The sequence below is a fragment of the Podarcis vaucheri genome, assembly GCF_965113315.1.
Source record: "Podarcis vaucheri genome assembly, chromosome: 7".
Lineage (NCBI taxonomy): Eukaryota > Metazoa > Chordata > Lepidosauria > Squamata > Lacertidae > Podarcis > Podarcis vaucheri.
The window spans coordinates 53,057,141-53,085,109 of NC_138765.1; the positions used below are offsets into that span (position 1 = coordinate 53,057,141).

A 27,969-nucleotide genomic window follows, 5' to 3' on the forward strand; every position below is an offset into this window, starting at 1 on the left:
CCCTGGCACCTTGCAACACCACCTTGAGGTAGAAGGTGCTTCACCCAGCCTTTTAAAGTGGAAAGGGGTGATGCTCTCTTCTCTTTTCCCTGCCCTCCAGGATCAATGAACTGGACCTTGCACTGTTGCCTTTGAATTGGGACTTGCACGGCTATAATACAGCAATGCAATGCTATACATGTCAAAAGTAAGCTCCATTAATGCTAGAGCAATCTCAGTGCAGGAAAGGGATGCTTTTAACAGATCATCTGGATAAACCCAGAGAGAGACAGAGGCCAGACTTGATGGAGCAATAGCTGGAGTGCTTAATCCCTATTAATACTTTATTGTTGCATTGACCTTGCAACAAGACTGTGAGGGAAATGAGCAGGAAAACACCCTGGAGAGGTTGCAGTGAACTCATTGGGATCTGAACCACTGGTCTTTCAACCCCAGTGCCTCTAATCCTTCTGCTTTGTTGGCCTTCATGTGTCTGGAGATCCCAGCCCTCTTCCCATGACTGGTAACTGAAGATCTTTCCATGAGGCAGTGGGAGACCTGCTCACCCAAGATCATTCTGGCACTATGACTACTGAGGATAGAGGGGGGTGGGAATCACCTTGTAGTCACCTGGCTTGCTGGGGAACAGCTGTGGGAGCAAGCTATTGCCCTAAAGCTCTGATCATCCAGGGGCATCAGGACACTGTGGGAAACAGGATGGTAGACTAGGTGGACCTTTAATCTGATCCAGAATGGGTCTTCTCATGGTCTTATGACTCCAAAATGAAACACATTTTGTGAAGCTGACAGGTTACATCCCTTTCCTGAATGGGCATTGTTGTAGCTTAGGGACTAAGAACAGGAATGGTAAAGCCAGGATGCCTGCAGTTCAGCCAGGAGCTCAGTTGAGTAGAATTGGGCAAGCCCATCTTTTTTTGACTTGATTGAGCTTCTGCTCCCAAAATCACAATGAGGTAATCTGCTGAAGGCTATCTCTGCGAACCCCTACCAGAGGCAATGAGAGCAGTGATGGGAAGGGAGTGCATTTTCTCCTTGTGCAGCACCTTCCCAAGGGAGGGTCTCCTGGGGCCTGTGATCACTTTTCTTCAGTACCAGGCAAAAGCCTTTTAAAAAAAATTCTCCCAGAACTTTGAAACATCTAAAGCTTTAAAATTCTTCAAATCTGCTGCTGTTCATTAACTGCTGTCATCAGTTTAGTGTGTGTGTGTGTGTGTGTGTGTGTGTGTGTGTGATTTCTTTTTTAACACAATATTTCAAACATTCAAACCTTCATTCCACAATTTTGACCAAGATTCATACTGGATATTGTACCCAAAGTCTATAGCCCATTTTGTCATCACTTCTTTAATTTCTTCATCTTTTGTGTGCCATTCTAACAACTAGTTATACATCTTTGACAACAATTCGGTTTGAAATCTGGATTTTTTGTATTCAAAACCAAGATTTCTTTTGTCTATACTAAATATATTGTTTACTTGATGATATTGCAACCAACCAGTAAATACTTCCCCTATTTGATCATATGGTTTAAGTCAGGCTTCCTCAACCTCAGCTCTCCAGATGTTTTTGGCCTACAACCCCCATGACCCCTAGCTAGCAGGACCAGTGGTCAGGGATGATGGGAATTGTAGTCTCAAAACATCTGGAGGGCTGAGGTTGGGGAAGTCTGCATTAAGTTCATCATTTGGTTTTTTTAATGTCACTGCTTATATATTTTTATATTGCATGCTCCCCTGAAATCTTATAGCAAAGGGCGGTTATGTATAAATCCAAGGTGGAGGAACATGTGGTCCTCCTGAAGTTACTGGACTACAGCTCCCATCATCCCTGACCACTGAACCATGGCTAAATAGCCCGGGATGATGGGATCAGTGAGTGTAACTGAGGAGTTCGTGAGCATTAAGTGGCACTACATCCATGCTAAACAACACTGAAGATGCCTTCTAAGGGTCCGTCCACACTCCTGCTTCTCCCGTTCCTAGAAAGCATGGCTGTGGAAGACGTGATTGTCTGTTGTTATGGTTCAGTGCTAAACTGCAGGTTTTCCTGGGGGAAAGTGGTGGTGCAAACTGAAGTGTGGATGATGGAACTCTTCCTTGAGCGCAGGGAACCTCCAGCCAGCGCAGAGATGCAACAAGTTCTTTGTGAGTTATCTCCCATCCCTGCCTGCTAGCCCTGTAAAGCATCCAACATGGACCCAGCTGCCTCTCAGAGGTGGTAATTAGACACACGGGGTAACTGATGAGCTAAATATGAACCTGACATCCTCCTCAAAATGGCTATTTCAAGGATTTGTCAGGGAATTATCTCAGCTGCCTTGAGCCTGAACAAATTGATGGACAGCCCACACATTTTAGTATGTTCATGGCGCGTTTTGGAGAAAGAAAAGAGAGTTGGCGATCCAAAGTTCCTTTGTGTGAGTTTACAAAGAGACTGGCAAAGTCAAAAACTTGACACTGGCGTTCACAAAGCTGGAAACATTCTTACTGTTTATTGTGGAACTGCTGTATGTAACCTCTAATGCAAAATTTGAGCTTTAGCTTTAAAAACAAAACATGCTTTTAGGGTAAAAATGTGTTTCCTTTGCATTGAAAGCATGAAAGCACGTGAGTAATTTCTGTTAAATTTTGAAATGAGAAAGGGAGTTTCTGGTTAGCACACGTTGTACTTCCTAAATTGGTGTAGTTCCTTTCCTGTTTCTGTTATCCCTAAAAAACCTCATTTGTTCTCTACTATCCCACTGACCTTTATTCTGTGAATTCTATGAATTTTTCATTTCATGTTACAGGGAACCGTAATTCACAATTGCTTCAGTTATTTGGGGGAAGGGGAAAAAAGCAAACCAAATTGGTCAGCAAATTTAAACCAAGCAAGCCTATGCAGATCCGAATATCATGCAGTCTTGCAGAATTCTTGTTTTTCAGAATTCCTGTATTTCAGAAAACCTGGGATGGGGGATAATTTTTCATACAGCATTTCAGATCTAACACTTTCATACAGCATATCTGATCTGCTGAGCAGAGTCTCTCTTGGCCGATAGCAGCAGGAGATCTCATACAAAAGACCCAAGATTGTCAGGGCTTGTGGAGAGAGGGGAGGAAGACCCCCAAACTAGGATTTGGGATCCATAGGAGATCTTCTGGTGTGTGTGGCTATATGTGTATGTAGTGGTCTATTGAGTGAAGTGCCTCATTGATTTGGCCCAGTTCAATCCCAGACTAATCCTAGTATTATCTACTCTGGCAGGAAGCAGCTCTCCAGGAGTTCAAATGGAGAGAGGTCTCTCCCACTAACCTGACTACATGCTTCTTAGCTGGAGATACCAGGAACTGGCCAGGGTCTTCCTGCCTGCCTGCACCAAATGTGTGCCTTTACCCCCATGAGCAATGGTCCCTTTCTTGAGATATAAAGAGTGCATTTTGCTGGAGCTTTTGCAGGGCATGATCTGAGCTACATGTGTGCCTCTTGCATGCTTAACTACACACACACACACACACCTGTGCACACCTGGTATTTTATTTTTATCTGTTAATGGGAATGAGGTGGCGAGAACCAGTTAGTATCTGCACAGTGAAACTTTGTCGCATCATCTCAGATTTGCGCAAGTTCTTCCTTACAGTAGTTTTCAAAAAGAGAGAGAAATCCTTCCTTGTTATCAAAAAAGGCGGGGGGGAGGGAGGGAAAGGAGGGAGGGAGCCCCAGTTAATCGTCTAAGCGGAGTATCTGGGAAGTGAGTGGGTTTCTGGGCTCATCCTCTCTCTGTAAAGCCAGCCTTCAGTAATTCAGTTTTAAAGCATGAAAAAAGGGAGTTGATGAAATTCCACTATCAGCACTGAACCAATATGCAAAATATCTCGCCGAAAATCAAATAGCTATTATGTTTTCATTTCCATTTCAGCGTATTTGCTTAATGAAGAATAGACAGATCAGGCCGACTGAGGGAGCCTGCGTGAGGTGATAACTCCGCTAGGCTTCCAGCAATCCCGCAGAAATGAGGCTCTGTTTGCTGCCTTGGCTTCTCTCTCTTCTCTTCCATCACCCCCCCCTCAGTTTTCTTTCTTTTTTCCTCCCCCCCCTTCTGCCTTTTTTTTTTAAAAAAAAGATCTACTAGCTCAGTTAACCCACACTGCTTGGCATGGGAAAGCTGATGGCATGTTTCTGGCTATCAGTGTTCTGCAAGAGCAAAGTATATGTTCAAAAACTATAAAAAGGTAAAGGTACCTCTGACCGTTAGGTCCAGTCATGGACAACTCTGGGGTTGCAGCGCTCATCTCGCTTTACTGGCCGAGGGAGCCGGCATTTGTCTGCAGACAGCTTCAGGGTCATGTGGCCAGCATGACTAAGCTGCTTCTGGTGAACCAGAGCAGCACACAGAAACGCCGTTTACCTTCCCGCCAGAGCGGTACCTATTAATCTACTTGCACTTTGACGTGCTTTTGAACTGCTAGGTGGGCAGGAGCTGAGACTGAACAATGGGAGCTCACCCCGTCGCAGGGATTCGAACCTATGACCTTCTGATCGGCAAGCCCTAGGCTCTGTGGTTTAGACCACAGTGCCACCTGCGTCCCACAAAAAATATAGTATGCTTTTATTTCCCTTTTTTGAGAAAAAGAGGGAGGGGGGATGTGTGCAATAGCTAATACAGTGGTACCTCAGGTTACATATGCTTCAGGTTACAGACTCCGCTAACCCAGAAATAGTGCTTCAGGTTAAGAACTTTGCTTCAGGATGAGAACAGAAATCGTGCTCCGGCGGCACGGCAGCAGCAGGAGGTCCCATTAGCTAAAGTGGTGCTTTAGGTTAAGAACAGTTTCAGGTTAAGAACGGACCTCTGGAATGAAGTACTTAACCTGAGGTACCACTGTATTTACTTTGTGGGTTGGGGTTCAGCTCTCCCTGGGGTACCATCCCTACTGCCCGAGAAGCTCTGTCTGCAAGCCCTGCAAAGAGAGTCACTAAAATAGCTCATTTATGTGGAGTCGTCTCCTGTCTGCATTACAGTCGAGCCATCACCATTCCCCACGGGCGACTGGATTAGATCAAAGGTGCAGGGCTCTGTTTCCCACAGCAGCCATCAAGATGCCTCCTGGAAGCCCACAAGCAGGCGTGGCAGTGATTTCCCTCCTGTAGTTGCTCCTGAACGCAGAGTCCTCAGATGATTGTAGTGGCTGGTGAGATTGCAGTATGGCACAGGGATTAGAGTGCTGGACTCGGATTGGAGAGATCCAGGATCAAAACACCAGTTTGCCGTGAAGCTTGCTGGGTATCCTTGAGCCACTTGCTCCCCTCATCCTGCCCCACCATCTGCCTAAACTACCCTGCAGGGTTGTGGTGTAGATAAAACTGTCTTGGTGGCAATTGTGATGTGACTTCCTTATGTCTATATTGAACCTCCTTCCGGTCAGTTACTTTAGGCAGTAGCCCTAAATTCTCATATTATGTGAGGTGGAGAATCCTTTGCTCAGTCTGTTTTACCACACCACAGAGCACCCCTCCCCTTTGCTCAATGTATAAAAAGCTCCCAGCCTTTCTTCATAGGCAAGCAGCTCCAGTTCCTGGAAACCACAGGAGGGGAGCATGCTCTTGAACCCGGGTCCTGCTTGTGGGTTTCCCATGGGCATGTGGGTGGCTACTGTGTGAGAACAGAATGCTGAATCAGCAGGCTCCTTTTATGCTCTCTAGACCCTTGATCATTTTAGTCGCCCTTTTCCAGCTCCACAGTGTCCTTTTTAAGAATTAAGGGTTGGGGGGCACAGGAATTGAGATAAAAGGGTTCTCTTGGAAGGAGCCCCCATAACCGTTGCTCATTTTACAGGCTTAAGACCACTAGGATTTGGATGCCCACAGTGAAGTTATGTAAAGTCCAAGTAAATGTGTTCCAAAAAACGTAAGCTTTTCATATTTAGTACGGATTACACTATTGAATTGTTTTTTAAAAATGTGTAGCCCGCCCTGCATCTTGAAATCCCCTGGTGGGAAACAATAAAAGCAATACTCCGTCTGTTCAACAGCTTCTTCCTCCTCTTTCTGTCCCTCTTCTTCTCTTCCCTGACCCCCAAAATGTCTGGAGGTTTTAGCCAACCCTTCTGGATCCCAAGATTTCCACAAGCATTGCGCACATTTTTTGAACGTTGCCTCCTTGGCCAGAAGGACTAGAAGCTTGTTTTTCTTATTAATATTACCCTATTAATCATAATACCTTAGTTTAAGAACAGCTTAGTTTATGAACAACTTGGATTAAGAACACTGCAAACCCGGAAGTAGGTGTTTTGGTTTGTGAACTTTGTCTTGGAAGCAGAACATGTTGAGGGTGTTCCATTTGTAAATTGAATCCCTCGCTGCTATGGGAAAGCATGCCTCTGTTTAAGAACGGACTTCCGGAACGGATCAAGTTCGTAAACCAAAGTACCCCTGTAAATACAGTGGTACCTTGGGTTCCATACGCTTCAGGTTCCATACGCTTCAGGTTACAGACTCGGCTAACCCAGAAATAGTGCCCTAGGTTAAGAACTTTGCTTCAGGATGAGAACAGAAACCATGCTGCTGTGGCAGCAGGAGGCCCCATTAGTTAAGTGGTGCTTCAGGTTAAGTACAGTTTCAGAACGGACCTCCGGAACGAATTAAGTACTTAACCCGAGGTACCACTGTAATAATAATGGAATCTTAGGTTTCTCAGGTGGTTGTGCTGTGCCGCACATCGGGCTCGTTCAGGGCGCATACATACAGCCTCGCTAATGCAATGGACACCTGCCCCAGTGTTGATTGTTTTCTGGGGGCCTCTAAAAAAGAAAAGAGGTCTTACACCATTGCAGGGGTCAGTCTGCCCTTCCTGGGAGCTGGCAAGTGCTGCTGCTGGGGGTACAGCACCCGCCTTCACCCTGAAAAGGCAAACATTTCAACGACAAAGGAGAAGTGGGCTGGCACCGGGGGGGGGGGCGTTGCATGCGGTGCATTTCCCCAGACCTCAGCCACTCTCTATGACTCTAGGCATGTATATTTACGCTGGGAGAACAAAGGGCCCATAATCTATACAAAGCAGACAACAATGAGCGTGAATAAAGAGGCTGCCGGAGAAGGGAAGGCAATTTATTCTAATTCTACTAATTTCAGTTCCAGCACAATTAAAAAGGCTCTGATAATATTCAGAAACAATCGCCGGCTAACAAATCGTTTCTCTCGCTGTAAATGAAACATCGTTAGGCTAATTTTTTCTTTCACGCCTTCACGGCTCTCGGGTTCTGATAAAGTTAACCCCCTCCTCTTCCATCTCCTCTCCCCCCCCCCCACGCACACACAGAAACTTATTTCACCCAGATGAATAAGGCCGGAGCGAGAGAGAGAAAGGCCAGAGAATGGCAGACTTTGCACCACACAGAAAACCCTCTGGCTTCTCTCGCTCGTTATTGTATTGCCCTCTTGGCAAATAGGGCTGGCCTAGATGCTTGGGCGGTGTCAGCAATGGCCATGGGGAGCACAATTAATAAGGGGCTTCATCATGCCAGCTGCTGGTGTGAAGCAGCCGTACACCCAAAAATTCTCAGATGTGTCCAGATGTACTTTTGGTGGGGAGTGGGAGTGGGGGGAGAGGCTTCCCACCATCCTTCATACTATCAAGAACAGGTGGGCATGGACAAATCTCTCAAGGTCAGTTTCTAATTTCCCCAGTCTTTAGTTCAGCTGCCCACATTTTCTGCATTGCATTTTTTTAAAAAAAGAAGAATCCTCCTGAAAATTCATGAATAATTTGGATCACATTTCTCTTAATCTACACATTTATTTAGGCAATTTCCTCTAACAGAATGCACTGGCGTACGTTATTTTTGTTACTAACTGCATCTTGGATTTGTTTCCCCCCCAATATTTGGAGAAGTGCAAATTTAGGAGAGTAGTTCACATATTTTGGTGGGGAAGAACACAACTCCCCCACCCCCACCCCAGTCTCTTAAAAAAACCCTTAAGGCAGCTGTGCGAAGGAGAGCCTAGGGGAGGGTCTCTGCCCTGTTCTTCCAATCCATTGCCCCAGATATGCACACAGCAGGCACCAGTCCCCAATAGCATCTCCCAAGTAGAGCTGGGGGAAGGATTCCCTGCCTGAAACTCTGGAAAGCTGCTGCCAGTCCGTGTAGACAGTACTGAACTGGATAGACTACTGGTTTTATTTGGTATAATGCAGCCCCTTAAAGTCACACCTTTGGGTTTTGGGGAGGCATACTGAGCATTTGAATTCCTATTTGTAATTAAAGTCTGTAATTTGTTTTATGCATGTTTGATTTTGGTTTACATTGCCCATGGTTCCACTCTGGGACCTTTTGAGTGGAGGCAGCTTAAAAAGACTTCAGATGAATGAATATGAGGACGATGCTACATCTGAGCCCTGACAGATCTTGGGAATTCTAGCACAAAGCTTTTCTGTGTCCTTAATCTCCCAGTACTCCATCTCATTTTCCATCCCCGAGTTCTAGTATTATGAGCGCTGGAAAGAAAAATTCCTGTTTTCCTGGTGAGCAACATGGAGCCTAAGCAATTAGCACAAGGGCAGTCACGGCCGAGAGATTTACTTGCTGCTGTTAAATTATTGCGACTCAATGCACTATAAATCACCCAGGGAACACATTCTGCCTTCTGCCCACCACATCCCTAGACAATTTTATGCTTGTGCCCTGGTATACCTCTAGAGATAACTTTTTCTCCTCCTTTTCCAAATGAACACGCAACCAGAATCCACCCATATGTGACAGAAGAGGCTGCTGTTTATTGCCAATATCCTCTCAATGCGCTATTGATTTGCCAGGAGACCTCAAACTCTGTGGATTGTTATTTGCACGGTTCTTGGTGCATTAAAAAAGCAAATGTAGCATGTTATTTGAGCGTCTCTTTTCAGTTGGGCTGGTGGAATGCCTGCATAATTTCTGACCTAGTTTTGCTCTTGCAGGCACCTTTGGTGAGATGGAAGAAGGGGACGAAGTTCCTTTGGAGGACCACAGCCATTCGGAAAAGGAGGGAGGCGCTTCTGACCGCGAAGGCTCCGTGGAAGGCGATTTGTCCAGCTCCCCTTGCAGCGAAAGTAAGTTCCTATCTTGTGCTGTGCCTCAACTTGCAGGTGTTGTTGGGGTCCAGCTCCCATCAGCTACAAGCCAGCAGGGCCAGTGGTCAGGGATGAAGGGAGTTGTGGTGCAGCAACATCTGTCAGGCTGCAGGTACGCCCCCCCCTCTCTGATACATGAAAGGATTGCTGTGGTCATTCTGTAGAGAAGGAAAGGCAATCTGCCCATGCTCAGAGGTGCAGTCTTTTATTACTCCTGTTTCCCATATGGGAACAGAAAAGGATGCAGTTCAGTGGTAGTGCCATGGCTCAGCGGTAGAGCATGTGCTTTGCACACAGGAGGTCCCAGGTTCAATCCCCAGCATCTCCAGATAGAGGTGGGGATCCTGGAGAACTGCTGCCGGTCAGTGCAGGTAATATTGGGCCAGATGGACCAAGGCTATGACTCTGTGTAAGGCAGCTTCCTATGTTCTTCCACTGTCTGCAATCATACTTAGGGTTTTTAACATTTGCAAAGCAGATTGTGCACGTTAACTTGGAATCCTTACGAGAGACTTGTAAGATAGGTCAGTACTATTGTCCCCATACTGCAGATGAACAGCCTACCCTAAGGGCTGCTCACAGCTTCTTCGTGGGAGAGACAAGACTTCAACTGGGGATTTCGTAGCTCTGCTTCTTATAGCCTCTATGCTGCTGCTGTAGCAGCAGCAGCAGCTCCCTGCTCTGGCTCAAATTTCAATCAATAAATTCTGCTCTCTCTCCACAGCAATTTGTAATCTAATTAAGGGTCTGAGTTTCTTGCTACCGCGCCTTGAAAGACTGCAGACCTGGCTAGGTAAATGCTGACCTAGAAATGCAAAACACACACACACCCCGCTTCTGTCTCCCAGCTTTTTAGAAACATGAGTTGGCCCAAACACTAGTGACTGTCTTTTTTGTCCATAGAAGCAGCAGGAATATTGAGGCTGTAATACTATGTGTGCTTACATGAGAGAAAAATTCCCTAGAAAAGAGCAAGATTAACTTCTGAGTGTTAATGTCGACAAGATCTAATTGGACTACTTTTACCTCTCCACACCTCCCTCCCTCCCTCCTCTCTCATTTATTTATCTATAAAGACATTTTTATTATTTTAGACTATTTTATAAATGGTTAAATGTTAGAATTGAAAATAGAATTTAAAAACACATTTCTCAAAAAGGAAATCAGATAACTGCCCATGAGTCAACTCATTCTTCTGGGGAAGGCTAGACAAATAAGTAAAGTTTGTGGCACCCAACAAAATGTGTGTAAATGTTTGAATGTTACAAAATAGCTTAGCAGCATGCAGCAGGAAAAAATACAATTGAAAACAGAATTTAAGAACACATTTTTCAAAACAAAGAAATCCGATAACTGCCTATGAGTTAACTCATCCTTCTGGGGAAAGTTAGACAGATAAAAAACGTTTCTGGCACCCAACAAAGTGTGTACAGTGTTGGAGGTTGTTTTAAGGCCCCATCTGTGCTAAACATTTAAAGTTAAGAGACTTCTGTTGCCCTCACAGAGCTACAGTTCCCAGATTCCTGAACCCATTAAACCACTCTAGAAGTTGTAGCTCTGTGAAGGAAATAGGGGGTCTCCTCTCAGTACCAAACAGGCAAACTACAGTTCCTGGGGTTCTTTGGGGGAAGCCATGACTGTTTCAAGTGGTATGATAGTGTTTTGAAAGTACAGTGCCTGCGGTGATTACCTCCCAACGCACAATGTGTGCTCTGCCCAGGTAGGGCTGCCATGTGTCCTCTTTATCCAGGACATGTTCTCTTTTTCAGGGGTAGAATTTAAGACAATTTGCATCTATTTGCTTTGAATGACCGTCATGATGTCCTCTTTTTTGCTCTTCAATATAATGGCAACCCTACCCAGGTAATGTGCTCCTGTGCCTTTTAGGCCATAACAAGGTTCCCTTAAAAAAAAGAAAATGTCATAGAACCCAACTTGGATGATGATTATTATATTATATACTTTTTTCTTTTCATTCTCCCCGCCCCGGTTTCTTTTCTTACTTATTTGTTGCATTTATATGGCAAGGCACCCAATGGCGTTTTAAAGCACTAAAACAAATGATATAACATGTAAAGTTGGCTGCAGGGGGCAGTCCGACTGAAGTAGGCCCTGATGTTGTGTGTGCCTCCTTTGCTCGTCCTCTTCTTCCTCCTCGTAGGGCAAAAACAGGCAGAAAGGGCCTGCTTCATATTCCTGCCAACTGGTTCCCATTTAGCAGTGGGACATAACCTAGAGCCTAAGCTGTGTGTTTTGGTTTCATTTTCTGCTACTTAAATGGTGAGTGTGCTTGGCTCCTAAGCAGAGGGTCAGCAAATTTCTAAAGCTGTTTTATTTATATATAATAAAAAACAAGGGAGCATAAATAGTAATATTCATAATTTGATTATCTCCCTGATAAATGTCAGGCATTATTTGGTGACCCTTGGCCATCTAATCTTTCCTCTTTCATGCACACGTATGCACACACATTGAGCGTTGTTCCAGTGTGGTGTAGTGATTAAGAGCAGTGGACTTGTAATCTGGTGAACCGGGTTCGATTCCCTGCTCCTCCACATGCAGCTGCTGGGTGACTTGGGCCAGTAACACTTCTCTGAAGTCTCTCAGCCCCATGCACCTCACAGAGTGTTTGTTGTGGGGGAGGAAGGGAAAGGAGATTGTTAGCCCCTTTGAGACTCCTTAGGGTAGTGATAAAGCGGGATAGCAAATCCAAACTCTCCTCCTCCTCCCACCCACCCCCCCCGGCACGTTAACAGCCATTGTCCACGCACAACTGCATAGATGTCTATTAGGAAGCTGTTCATCTTTGAGGGACTTGCAGGATGTTTGGGACCTGGGGCAGGGGCAGTGAGGCAGTTTGTGGGTGGGAAGCCAAGTGTTTTGTGCAATGGCAGACTTTGACCCACCAAGCTAGTCTGTAGAAAAGGAAGCAAGAGGTTCCTTTATCTGATTTTTAAGGCTCTCTACAAGAGCCTCAGGCTGAGGGGTGGGGGGTTGCGGGGGGGGGGAGGTTAGGGAGAGCAGAGAGCTCTGAAAGCTCCAGCCTGAACAGTGCACCTGGCACTAGCGCGTCGTGATAAAAGGAGGCGATAGCGCATGATAACGCACCGGCTGCAATAACTGCTGCTCCTGTGGCGCATAGCAAAAAGCTTTCAGCGCGATGGATAACAATCAATATGCCAGCCACTTTGATTTATAGCCAAAAATAATGGGACTTTTATACCCGACGATTGATTTACTTGATGTTAATCATCCACCCCACCCCCCCCATTCCCGCCTTATCACCTGTATTAATAATCACCAATCGCCGGTGACGTCACCGCCCCCAGGCGCCCTTTATGGCGCCAATCGATTGGGCCATGGTTGTGGGGCCTTTTTTGGCGGTGGTTATTGGGGGCCTGGGTGCAAAGGCAAACATGCCCTCTGCCCGCTAATCTTTCACGCTGTCTTATGCAGATAGGCTTATCGGCAGGATCTCAAACAGCAGTTAATAGGGAAAATAATTGTCATCAAGTTGCTGTGAGTCTGCCACCGGGAGAGTTGGCCCAGGAAGTAAGTTCTCTTTCCCCACCCAATTTTATTTTCTTTCGTTTTTTCTTTTCGTCAGCCAGCTGGCGCTGGGAGAAGGCGGATGGGAGGTCTGGAAAATAAGGAAGCAACTCTGAGCCCCCCAAATCATCCAGTCACGGTTGATGTTTGTATCACACAAGCTTAAAGTGAAGCATCCTGGGAGCGTTCTGGGATTGCCGGCTCAGTGAGCTCTTCAGCAAAGGCTCTCTGTTATGTGCCCTTTCTACATGGGCTGCGTTAGGGTGGGGAATAGCCGTAGATTGGTGGAGAGCTCATGCATTGCTCGCAGAAGGCCTCAGGTACAAACCCCAGCATCTCCCTATAAGTGTGGGAGACTCTGGACAACTGGTGCCAGTCAGTGTGGGCAGTACTGAGCGATGTGGAGCAATTGGCCTGGCTTGATATTATGTACTTCGAATGACTTGAGAGAGAGCATTCCTGAGCAATTGGCATGCTCATTCTGATGGCTTGTTTTGTTTTGTTTTGTTTTGTTCTATTTTATTTTATAAAAAAGCATTCATTTTCTGGGAAGTTCTTTTTAATCTCTTCATAACAAGGTGTGATTGACCCTCCTGATATTTTAGTGCCGAAACAGCTTGATAGGTAATAGTACCGTACGACATCTTTATTTTCAGACTGCTTGATACTGATTTTATCTGCTCTTTTATTTTATATTATCTTTTTCTTCTTACCTTTTTTCAAACTGTTGTTTGGAGATTTTATGGAAAGGCAAAGTATAAATGTCGGCTGTGGCTTCTCTTTTTTTAGGCCTTACTGGCTGCAAATAAGCTTGAAAATAGATCGAGAGTGGCTAGTAAAACCTGATATGCCCAAGTGAGTCTTAGCAAGAGAGGTAGTGATTAGCACTTTGCATAGCTCCTTATTCCTGCTTGTTGCCCCGCCTTCAATTTTAATAAATTTTAATTTGCACAATTCATTTGGATTTTAGGCTTTGCCTTTTCTTCACACAGAACACACACTTCTTTAATTATTAGAACTTCATTGAGGGTTTTTGTTTTTTTTTAAAGTATCGAGCACCAGTGCAGCATAGTGGTTAGAGTGTCAGACTAGAACCTGGGAGAGCAGGGTTCAAATCCCCACTCGGTCGTGAAGCTCAGTGGGCGACCTTGGGCCAGTCCCTCTCCCTCTCAGCCTAACCTGCCTCATAGGGTTGTTGTGGGGATTGAATGAAAGAGGGGGAGAACCATGTATGCCACATTGAGCTCCTTGGAGAAAAAGGTGGGATATAAATGCCACAAATAAATAAAATATTGCAAAGTATGTCTGGTTTGTGGGCTCTGTCTTCAAACATCAGGTACAGGGAAGATATAGAGATAATACACAGGTAGGGGTGCCAACTTAAATAAAATATTGGGGGGTGGGGAGAGGTAAGCCATGCCCAACACAATCACAAGATGCAGCACACACACACCATTTGAATGGCAGTGCCCATCAACTGAGCTCAAATATTTTATTGGGGGAGTTGAAGGGGCCTCGGCCCTTAGGAGTTGGCTGTTATGAGGATGAGTGATGAGGCAAGGGCTGCAGCAGTCAGATTCATTATTATCTAGCAAGCAGCTCTGTATGTTGATTGTCACCTTGTGGGGTTTTCTGGCATCCTGTGCACGTCTTTCTATCCTTGGTTGAGAGCCAGTTCAACATATTAAATGTCATTATTATTCCTGGGCCTAGTTCTTAGACATCAGGTGAGAACCCAACCCATTCACTGAAGTCTAATTCTCCCAGACATTAGGTGAGGTGATAAACAATTCACTGGACCACTTCTGTCTTTGAAAACTGAGGGGTGGGGGAAGCACAGCTCACACGGTCAAATGCTTTACTAGAATTAAAATGTCTGCACTTAGAAAACAGTTGTCTCCAGAAGATAAGCTAAGCTTGAATCCCTTCCTGCTGACACACCCCTTTCCAGTATGCAGGGGCTGGTGTCATTTTGGATAGAAGGTGTCAGGGAATTGCTATCAGCTCAGAGGTGAGAGGTGAAAGGGCAGTTGTGCTATAGGGAACCTCCAAAAATCTTGCAAAGCAGTTCCTCCTCTGGCGAGGAGGAAAGTCCCACCTCCAGTGGAGAGGAAGTGGTGGGAGCAGGGGATGCTAGGGAGAGCCTCAACACTGAGCTTGAGCAAACCAGAGGGGAGGGAAGTACCCCTTTGTCAGCGCCCATTCTGACATAGTATTCACCCATGTGCATCCCCACGTACAGCGTGAAATGGTACAGACCAGACTCAGTTCCATGCAGTACAATTACGTTCTGATCATCCCACTTGCTGCATGGGGGAGCTAGGTCTTTTGCTTTCTATCTCCAAAGAACACCCCCTTCTTAGACATGGCGGGCGCTCTGTTCATGATGCAGCTGTGTGAATGGCTGTCTTAAAGCTGGGTCATGTGACTTGGCTCATAGAAGCCTAGTGCACCTGAATGGCTGACTCTATTTTCTTCACAGACCTCAATGATTCTGAGTGATGATTCAATGATTTCATTACTTCAATTTTCAGAGACTGAACTCAGAGAGAGCTTGGAGAGCCCAAATGAGCCAGATAAACAAGAGATTCTGGAGAAGCCCCAGGAGCCAAAGCTTTGGAACGGGCCAGGTAAGTACCCCCGCTCCTCCTCCTGCCTTCCCTGCTAAACCAACCCAAACTCCCCTAAGTAATGAAAGAGATCTCATGCGGGTAGGGGCAGGCCTGTGCTGCTTCTGCTGTCATGGAGCTGGTATCTTAACTAAGTTCCCAACTGAGCACAGATCTCTCCTACCAAAATTGGTTTTTAAATGAAGGCAATCAATCAGAGACTTTTAATTCTTTCCCCCTTAATTGATTGACACCTTTTGGGGAATCCTGAAGGGCAGTGCCTTTAAGAATGCGAAGACTTCTTTAATAATTTGAAGCAAAAATCGCCACGCATAGGGAGAAAGTCCACCGTTAATGTTTCCTTTCTATGTCAAATGTGGGGATGTCACAGACAGAGCAGAGCTAAAAGGCTTCTGAAGGCTAGTAAGCTCATGAGCCCTGAGTATTGTGGAAAGCCGTGAGTTTTAGGAAAGCTGGATGCTGCTCATAGTCGTCCCCCCCCCCCTTCTCACTGGACTTTCATCTGTAAACCAACAAGTCATGCAGAGAAACAATTGGGTGTGCCAGTCTCCATCTGTCAGTGGAAAAGTCTGTGAGTGTGTGATGACCTTGGTTATATATGATCTGGGGTGGAGGGGGATGGATGTGTATTTAGAGTGATAGGGAAGGATCCTTAGCTAAGCACCTGCTTTGCATGGTCCCAGGTTCAATCCCGGGCATCTCCAGGCAGGGCGGGGTGAGAACCTTGCCTAAAACCTTAGAAAGCTATTGCCTGTCAGTTTAACTAATTCTGAGTTAGATGGGCCCATGATTTGACTAAGTATCAGGCTGGCACCCGTAGGGATAACTCCCCTGACAGTGGAGGTAGAGCTTGGCCATTGTGGGTTGCTTTTCTGTCCATGAATTTGCCTAATCTTCTTTTATCCAGGTTGGTGGCCATTACTGCCTTCTGTAGGCATGAGTTCCATAATTTAACAATGCGCTCTGTGGAAAAAGTACTTCCTCTTGTCTGCCTTGCAGCCTCCCAACATTAAGCTTCATTGGAGGTCCATGAGTTCCAGTGTTATGAGAGGAGGAGGGACATTTCTCCATACATTTTCTCAATGCCATGCATCGTTTCATGAACTTCTACCATGTCGCCTCTTACTCACCTTCTCTCTGGCCCAAAAAGTTTCCTCAGAGGAGAGTTGATCCCACCCCCTCGATCATTTTCATTGCCCGTTTCTGAATGAAGCCAGTAAGCTTCCTCCTCCTTAGTGTTGCCCTTGCAGAACTCGTCAAGGAAGAGGATGGGGACGGATCTAGAATGAGTTGGATCCAAATGGGCACCAGGCATCACAGTGTGTCACTGAGGATGGCAGCCTCTGTGATCTAGAATGGATCAAGGATGAGAAATCTAGTTCCAGGTCTGTGAGACTGCCTCAGGTGTCTTTAAAAAAAAAAGTTCGTCATTTCTTACTTATTTGTGAAGGAGGGCCCTTTGTTGTTTTCTTATCCTTCCTCCTTTTCCAAGCACATCTCATAACTCCAGCTTTTGCTTTATGGCTTTTGCTGCTTGAATTGAGAGGATGACCAAATTCATCCAGCAAATCCACAAAGACACCCCAACTCACCCCACATATACACACAGCTTCTTGGTCACTTTGTAAAGAACTCCCAAAGTCCAGACTGCCTTGAGTCACTCCCCTGCCATGCCCTGAATGCGAATCCCATCTCCCTCTGCAGCAGCAGTTGCTTGTGAGTATTATAATATTATTAAAAGGTTTTATACACCACCTTTCATTTCAAGAAGAAATACAGTGGTACCTCGGGTTACATACGCTTCAGGTTACATACGCTTCAGGTTACAGACTCTGCTAACCCAGAAATATTACCTCGGGTTAAGAACTTTGCTTCAGGATGAGAACAGAAATCGTGCTCCGGCGGCGTGGCAGCAGCAGGAGGCCCCATTAGCTAAAGTGGTATCTCAGGTTAGGAACAGTTTCAGGTTAAGAAGAACAGACCTCCAGAACGAATTAAGTACTTAACCCGAGGTACCACTGTACTAGGGCGGTTCAAAGAAATGAATAAAAGCCTAGCCAACAGCAAAATAACAAGAACAAAACCAATTCTAAAAATGCAGCTACCCATAATTAAAAGGCACATTGAAGCAACAACATTATAACATCCATAATTAAAGTATATAATAAACAAGGCAAATTAAAGCAGTGTAACAATAAAGAGAAACCATTAAAGCAACAATGAAAGCAGAAGATTCAAGTCAGGAGATAGGAAAGTGAGAGTCGCTTCTAAAAGTGTTTGTCTGCTTTCTTCTTCTCTTTCCCCTGCCCCAATGCACACACAGAAACACACACACACACACACACCCCACTCCCTGTTCAGGAAGGGAAATGTCTGTTCACAGCCAGGCTGATATCCCCAGCCCTTCCTAGATGTATTGGCCGGAAATATATCTGCAGGACTTCCTTCGCCACTACCTCCTCTGTCTCTTCCTTGGTTATCTGCTCTTTCCCACCCCAGACCTTTTGGCCTCGATGGACGGATGTGAGGCTGCTCTGCTCATCCTTGGCTGGCCACATGGCACAGCACCCCCTCCTTCCTCCCACCCACCCTGCCTTCGCCTGCTCTGCCCACTGCTGCTCTTCATTCATCTCAGAACAGCACAAGGGAGACTCAAGATGCCCAAATCCCTTTTGCCAACATACTAAGAGCAGAGTAATGGTTTATATCCAGCTTTGCTTACGGGACCCTTAACCTTGACTTTGTCCCTGGCTCAGCCCCAAGAACTGGGGGGTTGTTGTCTTCTCAAGGGGTAGGATGCTCAGCTGATGGCACAACAACCAGATAAGACAAAGTACCCCTTCAACACTTTATATTGTTTCATTGGTAACGTAAGAGGAAAAATGACTATTACTCATACGTAATCTAAGCCAGTGTTTCCCAACCTTGGGCCTCCAGCTGCTTTTGAACTACAATTCCCATCATCCCTGACCACTGGTCTTGCTAGCTAGGGATGATGGGAGTTGTAGTTCAAAAACAGCTGGAGGCCCAAGGTTGGGAAACACTGATCTAAGCACCACCACAAGAGATCCTGATTAAGCATTTAGCTATTTGATGCTGAATGTTATCTGTTAATTATCTTCTTTCTTGTTTCCCCATTCTTTTTCATAGAATCATAGACTGCTGAAGTTGGAAGGGACCACAATGGTCATCTAGTCCAACCCCCTGCAATGCAGGAATCTTTTGCCCAATGTGGGGCTCATACACATGACCCTGAGATTAAGAGTCCCACGCTTTACTGACTGAGCTATCCATCAAAAACTTTATTTTCATTTAAACCAATTCATGAACCAAGAACCTATACACTGACCGCTAACAATACACCTGTAATATGGTAAATATTAGTGCAAATTCATTATGGTTGTTGTGATATACAAATGACATGAGAAGACTTGGTCTGCTTATTTGTATCATTTATTATTCCTATGATCCATTTTGATAAAACCCAACATAAAGTTATTTAGAAAAAATGACGACAAGCTTCTCCTTCATGCAACACATACTGTATTTTTCACCCCATAAGACGCACCTGACCATAAGACGCACCCAGCTTTTAGAGGGGGAATGCAAGAAAAATAATATTTAAAGGGAGCACGGCTCTTGGGGGATTTTCCAGGAGGTGGGGGAAGGGACTGAGGGGCTAAGCCAGAAGCTAGAACAGCAAGAGGAAGCGCTGTGCAGCGATCCCTCTCGCTGTTCTGGCTTCTGGGATAGCCGTGCAGCCTGCATTCACTCCATAAGACACACACACATTTCCCCTTATTTTTAAGGAGGGGGAAAGTGTGTCTTATAGAGCGAAAAATACGGTACTTAAACTGTGGAACTCACTCCCACAGGAGGCAGTGCTGGCCACCAACTTGGTTGACTTTAAAAGAAGATTAGATAAATTCATGGAGGATGAGGCAATTAATGGCCACTAGCTATGATAGCGATGCTCTGCCTCTCCACTGCTGGAGGCAGTACTTCTTCTGCATGCCAGTTCCTGAAAACCACAGGAGGAGAAAGTGGGTGGCCACTATGAGAACAGCTTGTTGGGCTTGATGGGCCATTGGCCTGATCCAGCAAATTCTTATCATGTCCACATATATTAGGGGTGGTGAATAAATTTGATTTAGTTTGCATTTAAAGGTGATCCCTCCCTAATTTGTGCTTTCCAGTACAATGCGCAAACCAAAACACAGCCCTTCTTCGAAATTTGCATTTCTCTGAATTTTGCAATGTAGTTCTCTAGTCAAGCAATATGTACAAAGATTTGCATACTAGCATGCATAAAAATGCATGTATTGTTGAAAATAGCACATACCAAAATGCATTATATTAGAGAGAATTGTTTTTAAAAAGTGCATATCAGGCAAAAGCCATATAAAAAGGTGAATGTTATATTATCCACATGAAGATATCAATGAACTTGCATGATGATTTTTTTTTAAATGGTAACGGATATAAAATGTGGAGAACTGAATTTAAGACTAGAAAAATGAGAAACTTGAAATTGACCCATTCATCCATCCCTTGCTCTTGGTTTATTTGTTACATTGATATTCTTCCTCTCCTCCAAGGAGCTCAATGTAGCATCAAAGCCCCCCCCCCCACTTTAAATCTGTGCAACAATTCTGTGAGATAGGTTAGGCTAAGAGAGTAGTAATTTGTCCATGATCATCCTGTGAATTTTGTCACCCAATAGGGATTTGAACTCAGACCCTCTAACCACTACAGTACTGCAGCACATTGCATGCAGCTGCACTGGTCCTCAGTCTTGTCTGCAGATGGTGGGTGATGAAAGGACCAGCACATGGGGAACTGTGTACACATGGTCAGGATTGGAGCAACTTGGACACAAGATTTCTCCCACGTCTCTTCTTTTCTTGTGTTCCCCAGGGACAGCATATCTCTGTACTAGGAATTGAGAGGAATAGAGTGTACAGCTCTGGCTACCCTGCGTGCCTTAAGACCATGTTTAGGCTGAGTTGGGGGATGTGTATCAACCATAGCTCAGTGGTGGAGTGCACCTGATTGGTGTGCAGAAGGAGCTAAGCTCCATACCTGACATGTTTATGAGATCTTGCGGCAGTGGATGGGAAGAAGAAACCTTTGAGAATTAGTGTAGACAATTCTGGGCTTGATGGACCAAAGGCCTGACTCAATGTAAGGCAGTTTCCTATGTTACTGTGCATAAAGCACCAGCCATGGTGTCATGGTTAGAGTGTCAACAGTGACACCCTGCAGACCAAGGTTCAAATCTCTACTCGGCCGTGAAGCTCACAGCATGACTTTGGGTCACTCACAGTCTCAGTAACATAGGAATCTGCCTTATACTGAGTGAAACCAATGGTCTGTGTAGCCCAAACTTATCTACACTGACTGGCAACAGTTCTGATGAGTTTCAGGCAGGGTTCTCTCCTAGCCCTACTTGAAGATGCCTGGGATTGAACCAACGACCTTCCTCAGAACAGCCGTTCTACTACTGAGCTTACGGCTCTTGGTCTCTCAGCTTGACCTACTTCACAGGATTGTTGTGAGGATAAATGAGGGGGGCGGAGAGTCAAGTTCCATCTTGAGCTCCTTGGCAGAAAGGTGGAATATATACAAATGTAACAATAAATAAATAAACTGCAGCCCACTAGTCTTCATATCAAGTACATCTTGCAAAATATACTTCTCCCATCCTGTTTTAAGTCTGGCACCAGGTTGCTGTCAAAGCTTCCTTAGAAGCCCCCCTTATATTTCACTGCAGCCTTCCTAAAAGGTCAGGAAAAACACCTTTTACTGTTTTCTATCCACTCTCTGCAGAGAGACTTTTGAGGAGGGGCTTCCTTGCGTCTGTGGAACCCATGCAAGTCTGAATCTGCGTGGTAGGATCTTCCTTGTGTAGACTTCTGCCACTTCATGTTGTGGATGTTCTGTTTCTAATTTCTGTTGACGGGATGTGAGCTGGGACTCCAAAGTTCTGGCTTCCACTTGTGTGAGGGAAGTGCACTCTGAACATGCTCGTATGCACCTTCCTACCAGAAAAGTCCCAGATGTTGCAAATGTTGCAGTCAGTGGTTTGCTCAATTAAGTTCCCTGAAGTTGAAAAATAGGTCCTGACACTGTATCCTGGATCAAATTCATAAGCAACCAGAGTAAGGGTGGCAAGTTGCTTCCTCTTCCTTTCCCCCCTTGTTCCTCCTTCCTCCCCCCGCCCGCCCCCACTGGAGTTGGTTATTTGCATTCTTTATGTAAAAGAGATTTTATTATCGCCGCTGTGCAGCCCATCTCCACTCTGGTAATTGGAGTGATATTAATTTCTGTGTGGCTGGGAGTTGATGTGAGTCCGGCGATGCTGCGGCGATAGGCTTTTCCTTTCTGCGCTAACCGCCGCGATAGGCCTTCTATCAGTCTCTGTGCAGGCACCACACTTATCAGGAATGGAATGGGTAAAAAAAAAGGGAAAGAGGAAAAAAAGGGAAACTTTGAGCAGCCTGAATTTCTTCTTTATCTGGCAGGATCCGCCGTGTGTCAGCAGTGGCAGGCTAGGAAGATGCTGTGTGGAGGCCAGGCCAGGCGGGTGGGTGGGGGGTGGAGACAGTTGTGTTTTTCAAAGCTGCTGGTTGCCATCCAGTTTTGTCCCTCCCAAATCTTCCTGCAGAACCTCTTGCATTGGAATAAGACAAGGATAGGGAATATCTAGCCCTTCAGATGTTGCTGGATTACAGCTCCCATCACCAGTTTGGGTTTCTCTCATCTTACCATTTTTCCAGTCTGAACTTCAGTTCTCCACATTTCCACGTCAGTTTCAGGTGTGTGTGTGTTTTTTAAGGCTTCTTGAAAATTCTTCATATTTTAGTGTGAATTTCTCCTAACGTGCACATTTTGCGTAAATCACACATTTTTGCAAATGCCAATATGCATTTTTGTATGTCACTTTCACTTATATTTCCATTTCTATACACACTTTACCTTAATATATGCACTTTCGTACATGATTGCTTGGCTGGAGAACTGCGTCAGTGGCGTAGCGTGGGGGGTGCCAGGGGTGCCAGCCGCACCGGGCGCAACTTCTGGGGGGGGCGCGCTCGCTGCCTCCGGAGTCGCCGAAGAGCCTCGGGCGCAGGCTGTAGCAGAGCCCCATGTCTTGTGGAACCGACGAGCTGGCAGCGGCTCTCAGCGCTCGCCGCGGTCCCCGCGCGTCAGGGCCACGGAGGGCGCGCCAGGCAGCCCCTCCTCACCGACGGGCAGCGTTCGCCTGCGGGGCTCGGCCAGCGCGCTGGGCTGGCCGCGTGGAGTCGCCGAGGAGCCGCCGCCGCCTGCCATGCCGCCCTGGCTGCTTCAACCGTGTCCGACAGCCGGCTCGAGGCTCCTTCCAGCCGGGTCTCCCGACGGGGCGCTGCGGGCGGAGGCTCCGGCACCAAGCGCCACGCCGCCCAGGCTCGGGTCGCTGTCTGGACGCGCGCAGCCCGCCAAACGCGCCATCGGCGGCGCTCTAGTGCCTGCGCGCCAAGACCGCCCACCCGCCCCGACGGGGCCCCCCCACCCGCGCCGGAGGCCGGCCGACGCACTGGCCCCAGAGCCGCCCCCTCCCCGCGCCAGAAAGAAGCCCCCTCCCCGCGCCAGAAAGAAGCCGCGTCGGGACTAGCCGGGCCGGGGAGGGAGACCGAGAAGGCTGCGTCGCGACGCCCAAAGACGCGCGTCTTGGTGTATTAATGACCATGGTTAGGTGTTAGGGGGCGCAAATTACTTGCCTTGCCCCGGGTGCTGATAACCCACGCTACGCCGCTGAACTGCGTTGCAAAATTTGGAGAAGAGCAAGTTTCAAAGTGGGGCTCCATTTCAGCTGGTGTATTGTTGTCTTTAAACGCCAACTGAATTAAATTTCTACTCCACCTCTGTTGGCTATGCAGGCTGATGGTGTCATGGGACTCATTACATTGTTTCCCCCTTCTGATTCTGATTCTGTTAAAAGTATTAATGAAAATCCAAGACAGACGTTTTCAAGGGACAGTTCTAGGAAGAACCTTGGCTACTTTAGAAGCTGGCAAAGGAAGTCCTTATATGCTCCTCCTCTGATTTCAACAAGCCAATTGCCATCTTGGATGGGCAGTACCAGGCCTGCTTTGGAAGCTTCTTCCCTGGAGACTGCAGTCACATGGCCCACCACATGGGGCAGTGATCATCACTTCCTGAAATTATGTTGATCTAGTCCAGGGTCCTGCTTCCCACCTGGAGAGCAGAAAGGCGCAGGAGCCTTGTCCCTCAGTTGCACCCCCCCTAATCTGAATATACTGCTTCTGAACCTGGAAATTTCAGTTGTGTGTACTGAAGGTCCGTTTGTGAGGAACCCTTCCTGAAGGGCAAGGATGCTCTACCACATCTCTCCAGGGATGTGCTTTGGGGCTTGGAGTACCCCAATGCTCCTGTTTCAAGTGCCCAGTATTTTTGCACCACTCTTCCTCTAGCACAGGCCTCAGCAGGGCAGGCTGCCAGGCGTGGTTGGGTGGGAGAGGATGAGCAGCCGTCCTTCACGTTTCTGATAGCCCCGCACATTTATGCGCCTCACTGAAATGAGAAAGTCAAGGGAAGGAGAAGAAAATGAGAGGGAATTTTTTTCCTCCCCTCTCTTTCTCTTTTTAATCTTTGCTATGACCTTGTTCGCTGGAGGGGTCTTGGCTGCTTTAAAATTCTGATATGCAAATAGCTGATAGCTATAATCTATAATCCTCAACTTGGGAGCGTTTGCAGATGTAGCTGCCCATTCTGTTTGACTTCCTGTTCTTGCAAGTCTGGCTCGTGGCATGTGTGTGTTTCCCCCAAATAAAAAAAATAAATTTAAAAACCTCATGAGAGCTTCTAGTTGCTCCCAATAGAGTGGGTTGCCATTTCTGAAATGTGCCCCAGAAGTAAGAGAGAGGGGAGGAAGCGGGCAAAGTCTCCCGAATTTGTTTCTTGGCAGATCCCATTCTGTAGCAAAGGTGGCCTGGACTAGTTGTTGGAGAGTAGCTGGCTGGTTGTCGCAGGAGCTTTCATTCTGCAGCAGCCAATCACAAAAGGAGTGTTGGTGGCTGAGATCCTACGGCTGTAGTGGCCTTGTGAAAATGCTATCGGTGAGAACAGGGAAGATGGTGGGTCATTATATTGTTGTCCACCACCCAAATCTCCAAGCGGTGCAAGATTCCAGGGGTCCCAGGCACTTATCCATGGTTGCTTTTGGGAATGAGACTGAGTCTTTTTGATATATTGTTTATTTACACATATATGCAAGCTGAACCTATGATGGAGGGGTCCCCAGCATTGACACCCCAAGAGGTTCTGATTTCTCCCATGGCCGCTGCCTTGGATTCAAACACAGACCAACCATCATGCTCTGACCCTCTCTCCAGCTTGCTGCCTTACCAGCCTGCAACCTTTTTCCTTCTAGGCCACATCACAGCCAACTCTCAATTCTGCTTCAAACTGTGGCTTTGTCTTCTAACCAGCTGTTTGAGCAGGAGAAGGGCCCCCACTCATTTGCCACCTGGCCCAGAGTCCCTTCTCTTTCTTCATGGCCCATCACCTTTCCCTTTGTTTGTTCTTAATGGTTCCACGGTGATTACCCTGTGAGGAAGCTAGCCTGGCCTATGTTTTAATCCTTGCTGGATCCAGGGGTTCAGGAGACTTGATTTACTTCCAACACTGACTGGGTCTAGGAACTTAGGGGTGTCTGGCACCACCAAGCTCACAACACTATTCTTCCTATGTGGAATTCCTTGCTGTAAGAAATGTCTTCCCCCAAAATTTGTACCCTCCAGTGTTTTGGGCTACAACTCCTAGTGCTGTCTGGTCTGATGGGAGTTGTAGTGCAAACTTCCTAAAAGGAGTGCCAGGTTGCATTGGGTTGGGGGCACAGCTGCCGTAAGAGCTGGAAATAACTGCAGGATTTGATGCCTTTCAGAGGGAACTGGGCAAGGTCAGTGAAGTCAGGTCTATCTGCTGCTCTCAGTGCCTAAATGGAGTCCTCATGTCCAGTAAGTTTTTTGTGTTGAAGTTGCTCCAGCCCCTCTGGCTTCGTATAACTTGAGCCCTTGTGTTCTTTGTACCTGATATGGGGCCCCTGTTCTCTTCAACCACCTGTGTGGCGTTAGGATTTAGCCCCCAAGTATTTATTTATTACGTTTCTATCCCAGCTTTCCTGCAAGGAGCTCAAGGTGGTATATGCATACTTCTCCTTCCCATTTTATCCTCGCAACAGCCCTGTGAAGGTAGGTTAGGCTGACAGCAAGAGACTGGTCACCCAGTGGTCTTCATGCCTGAGTGGGGATTTGAACCCTGGTCTCCCATGTCATAGTCCCACCTTCTAACCACTACACCACCCTGGCACATGATGGTGCAGACACACCCCTGGTTGATGTCTGCAAGGGAGAGTCTCTTCCCATTGCCCTGAGTGTTGTTGCCTGCACACAGCCACACACCGGCTTTGAAACCTGGGCTGATGCTCTGTGTTGTTCTGTGCTAATAAGACAGGCAGAGCTTATTATGGGCCCGCATCCAGATCAATATGTGCCTCAGCGTCATGGGATTAGCAGAGTGGGCCCTCCTTCCATTGCAGCTTCTCCTGTGCTGAGTGATATCAGTGCTTTGTGGATAGATCAAGCTCCGCAAGCATATTTAAAAGAAGCGGGGGAGAAATAATTGGGTTGTGACGGGGCACCTTCTCCACCTGTAACTCAGCCTTGTGTTTTACTGCCCTATTTCCTTTTTATGGGCTCCTTTATTTTCACACCCTATCGAATATTCAAATGTATCTGCGACCCCTGAGCCTCTTTATGGGGGGTCGTTTGTCACCTTTTATTTCTTTTTTGTCTCCTGGTAAAGAACTCTTGCCATTAATTACAGGGGCTAAGGACCTCCCCCCCCCCCAGCCTGCTTTCTCCTTCCTTCAGTAACTCGGAGGGAGAGAAGGCTGCTGCATTCAGATGCCTGAAGCTTTTGCTTTTTCACTCCCCCTCCACAGAAGCTGCTAACATCCCCTTGCACCCAAGCCCACGGGCCTTACCTTTACCTGCTCATGTCTGTTTCTCACCTTTCTGGGACTCTAGGTGGCAAAACTAGGGATTCCAGGGAGGTCTCCTATCCAGCCACTGGCCTGACCCAAACCTTCAGCTAGGTTGCCACACAGCATGCCTTCAGAATATTCTCCAAGACCACATTCCTGAGCTAGTCCTTTGGATCTCAAAGAAAAGGGGGGGGGGCAGGAAGACACAACTTCTTGTAAATTTTCTTTGAATGATCTATAGGTGGTTCTTAACTTGCCACAGGCAAGTGTCTCTTTGTAAGCCTGCACTCTTAATTAGTAGGCCTCTTCAGTATTTCTGGGCATAGGTCAGCTAGCATTAAGCACTCTCAGGTAGGCATGTTGCTCATTTAACTGTATGAGTTCTAGTCACTCAATTTAAATACATGAGGGGGAAAACAATATTTCTAAAGGGACAAAAGCAAACATCCTTGCATTTTAAATGGTGCTCATATACGTCACAGTGGCTATCAACATAGAGTTATCCCCTCCCCTTGTCTGTCATTTAGAGGACATGCCTGTTCTAAGATGCTTTCAACCTGCAGGGTTGTTTTTCAAAAACATATAGTTTAAAAATAATAATACTTGTTTTTGAATTTGCTGACCGACAGGTGTAAGCATCTGCTTAGCTTTCCCACCAAAATATGAAGGAGATCAAGGTGTCTAGTTTTTGGCTGGTACCCTCATACTGTCCCTGTGGTGAATGCCATTATTTTATCAGTTTTACAGAGGGAAAGGTAAGGCAGAGAAGGAGATCAGTTTGCTAAGGCCAGATGATGAACCCATGACAGAAGAGATGGACACAAACCCATATCTCCTTGTCCAGAGCCAGTGATTTATCCTTGAGTGAGTTTGCTTTCCACTCCAGGGGCCCACAGGGGCCACCTGCCCATACCTGTGATTATAGGAACATGAAGAACAGCCCACCTGGATCAGACCAAGGTGAGCTTATGTATCCCAGCATCCTGATTTCCACTCGGGCCAAGCAGATGAGTCTGGGAAAGCCCAAAGAAGGCATGGCAGAAATAATACTGTTTTCCCAGAGTTGTCCCCCAACAGGCACACTGCATTTGAGCATAGATTGCCTTCAGACATGGAGGACCTGCATGTCTTCTCCAGCAAAAGTCTTCTTCTGGGATTGAAGATGTCACTTCCAAGCAACCTTCAGTTCCAGCATTCTCAGTGTTTAGGAACCGGCTGCTACATAAGCAGTTGCCTTGCTTGGATCAGTAAAATCTACCCTGTCCACCTTTCTCTTTCCAACTGTGTCGGGCCAGGTGCCCTTGGGAGGCTTGTGAGCAGGGCATGAATACTGTTGGTTGATTGGACCAAGGTACCCTGCCACTGGACTTGGAGGCTCCATTTTCCTATTACAGCTGATGATCATGGATATTGTCTGAGCCCAGCCAAGGGGCGACTGTTGCTATCGAATTAAAACAGTACACACTAACCCCCCCCCCATTTCCCTGGCCTTTATTTTTGCTCCATCTCCCCCCCGCCCCAGCCCAGCTCTCTTTCCTTTCCTTTCTTTTTTTATCTGTGCTGCGACTCCTGTCTGAGTAATCTCTCCCCGCCTGAAGTTTTCTCTGCAAACCTCAAGGTTTATTATCAGGCAGCACAGGGCAGCGCGAGGCGGGACG

General features: G+C 46.6%; 1 protein-coding gene across 5 annotated transcripts in view; it reads left to right on the forward strand.

Moving 5' to 3' along the window:
- Window positions 1–27,969, forward strand: part of ZFPM1 (zinc finger protein, FOG family member 1) — a 112,076-nt gene that overhangs the window by 45,037 nt on the left and 39,070 nt on the right. For all 5 annotated transcript variants that reach the window (XM_082229186.1, XM_082229189.1, XM_082229185.1 and 2 more), the window contains exons 2-3: window positions 8,933–9,064; window positions 15,169–15,264. In XM_082229186.1, coding sequence (XP_082085312.1) covers window positions 8,933–9,064; window positions 15,169–15,264 — 228 coding nt within the window. The remainder of the gene's footprint in view (window positions 1–8,932; window positions 9,065–15,168; window positions 15,265–27,969) is intronic.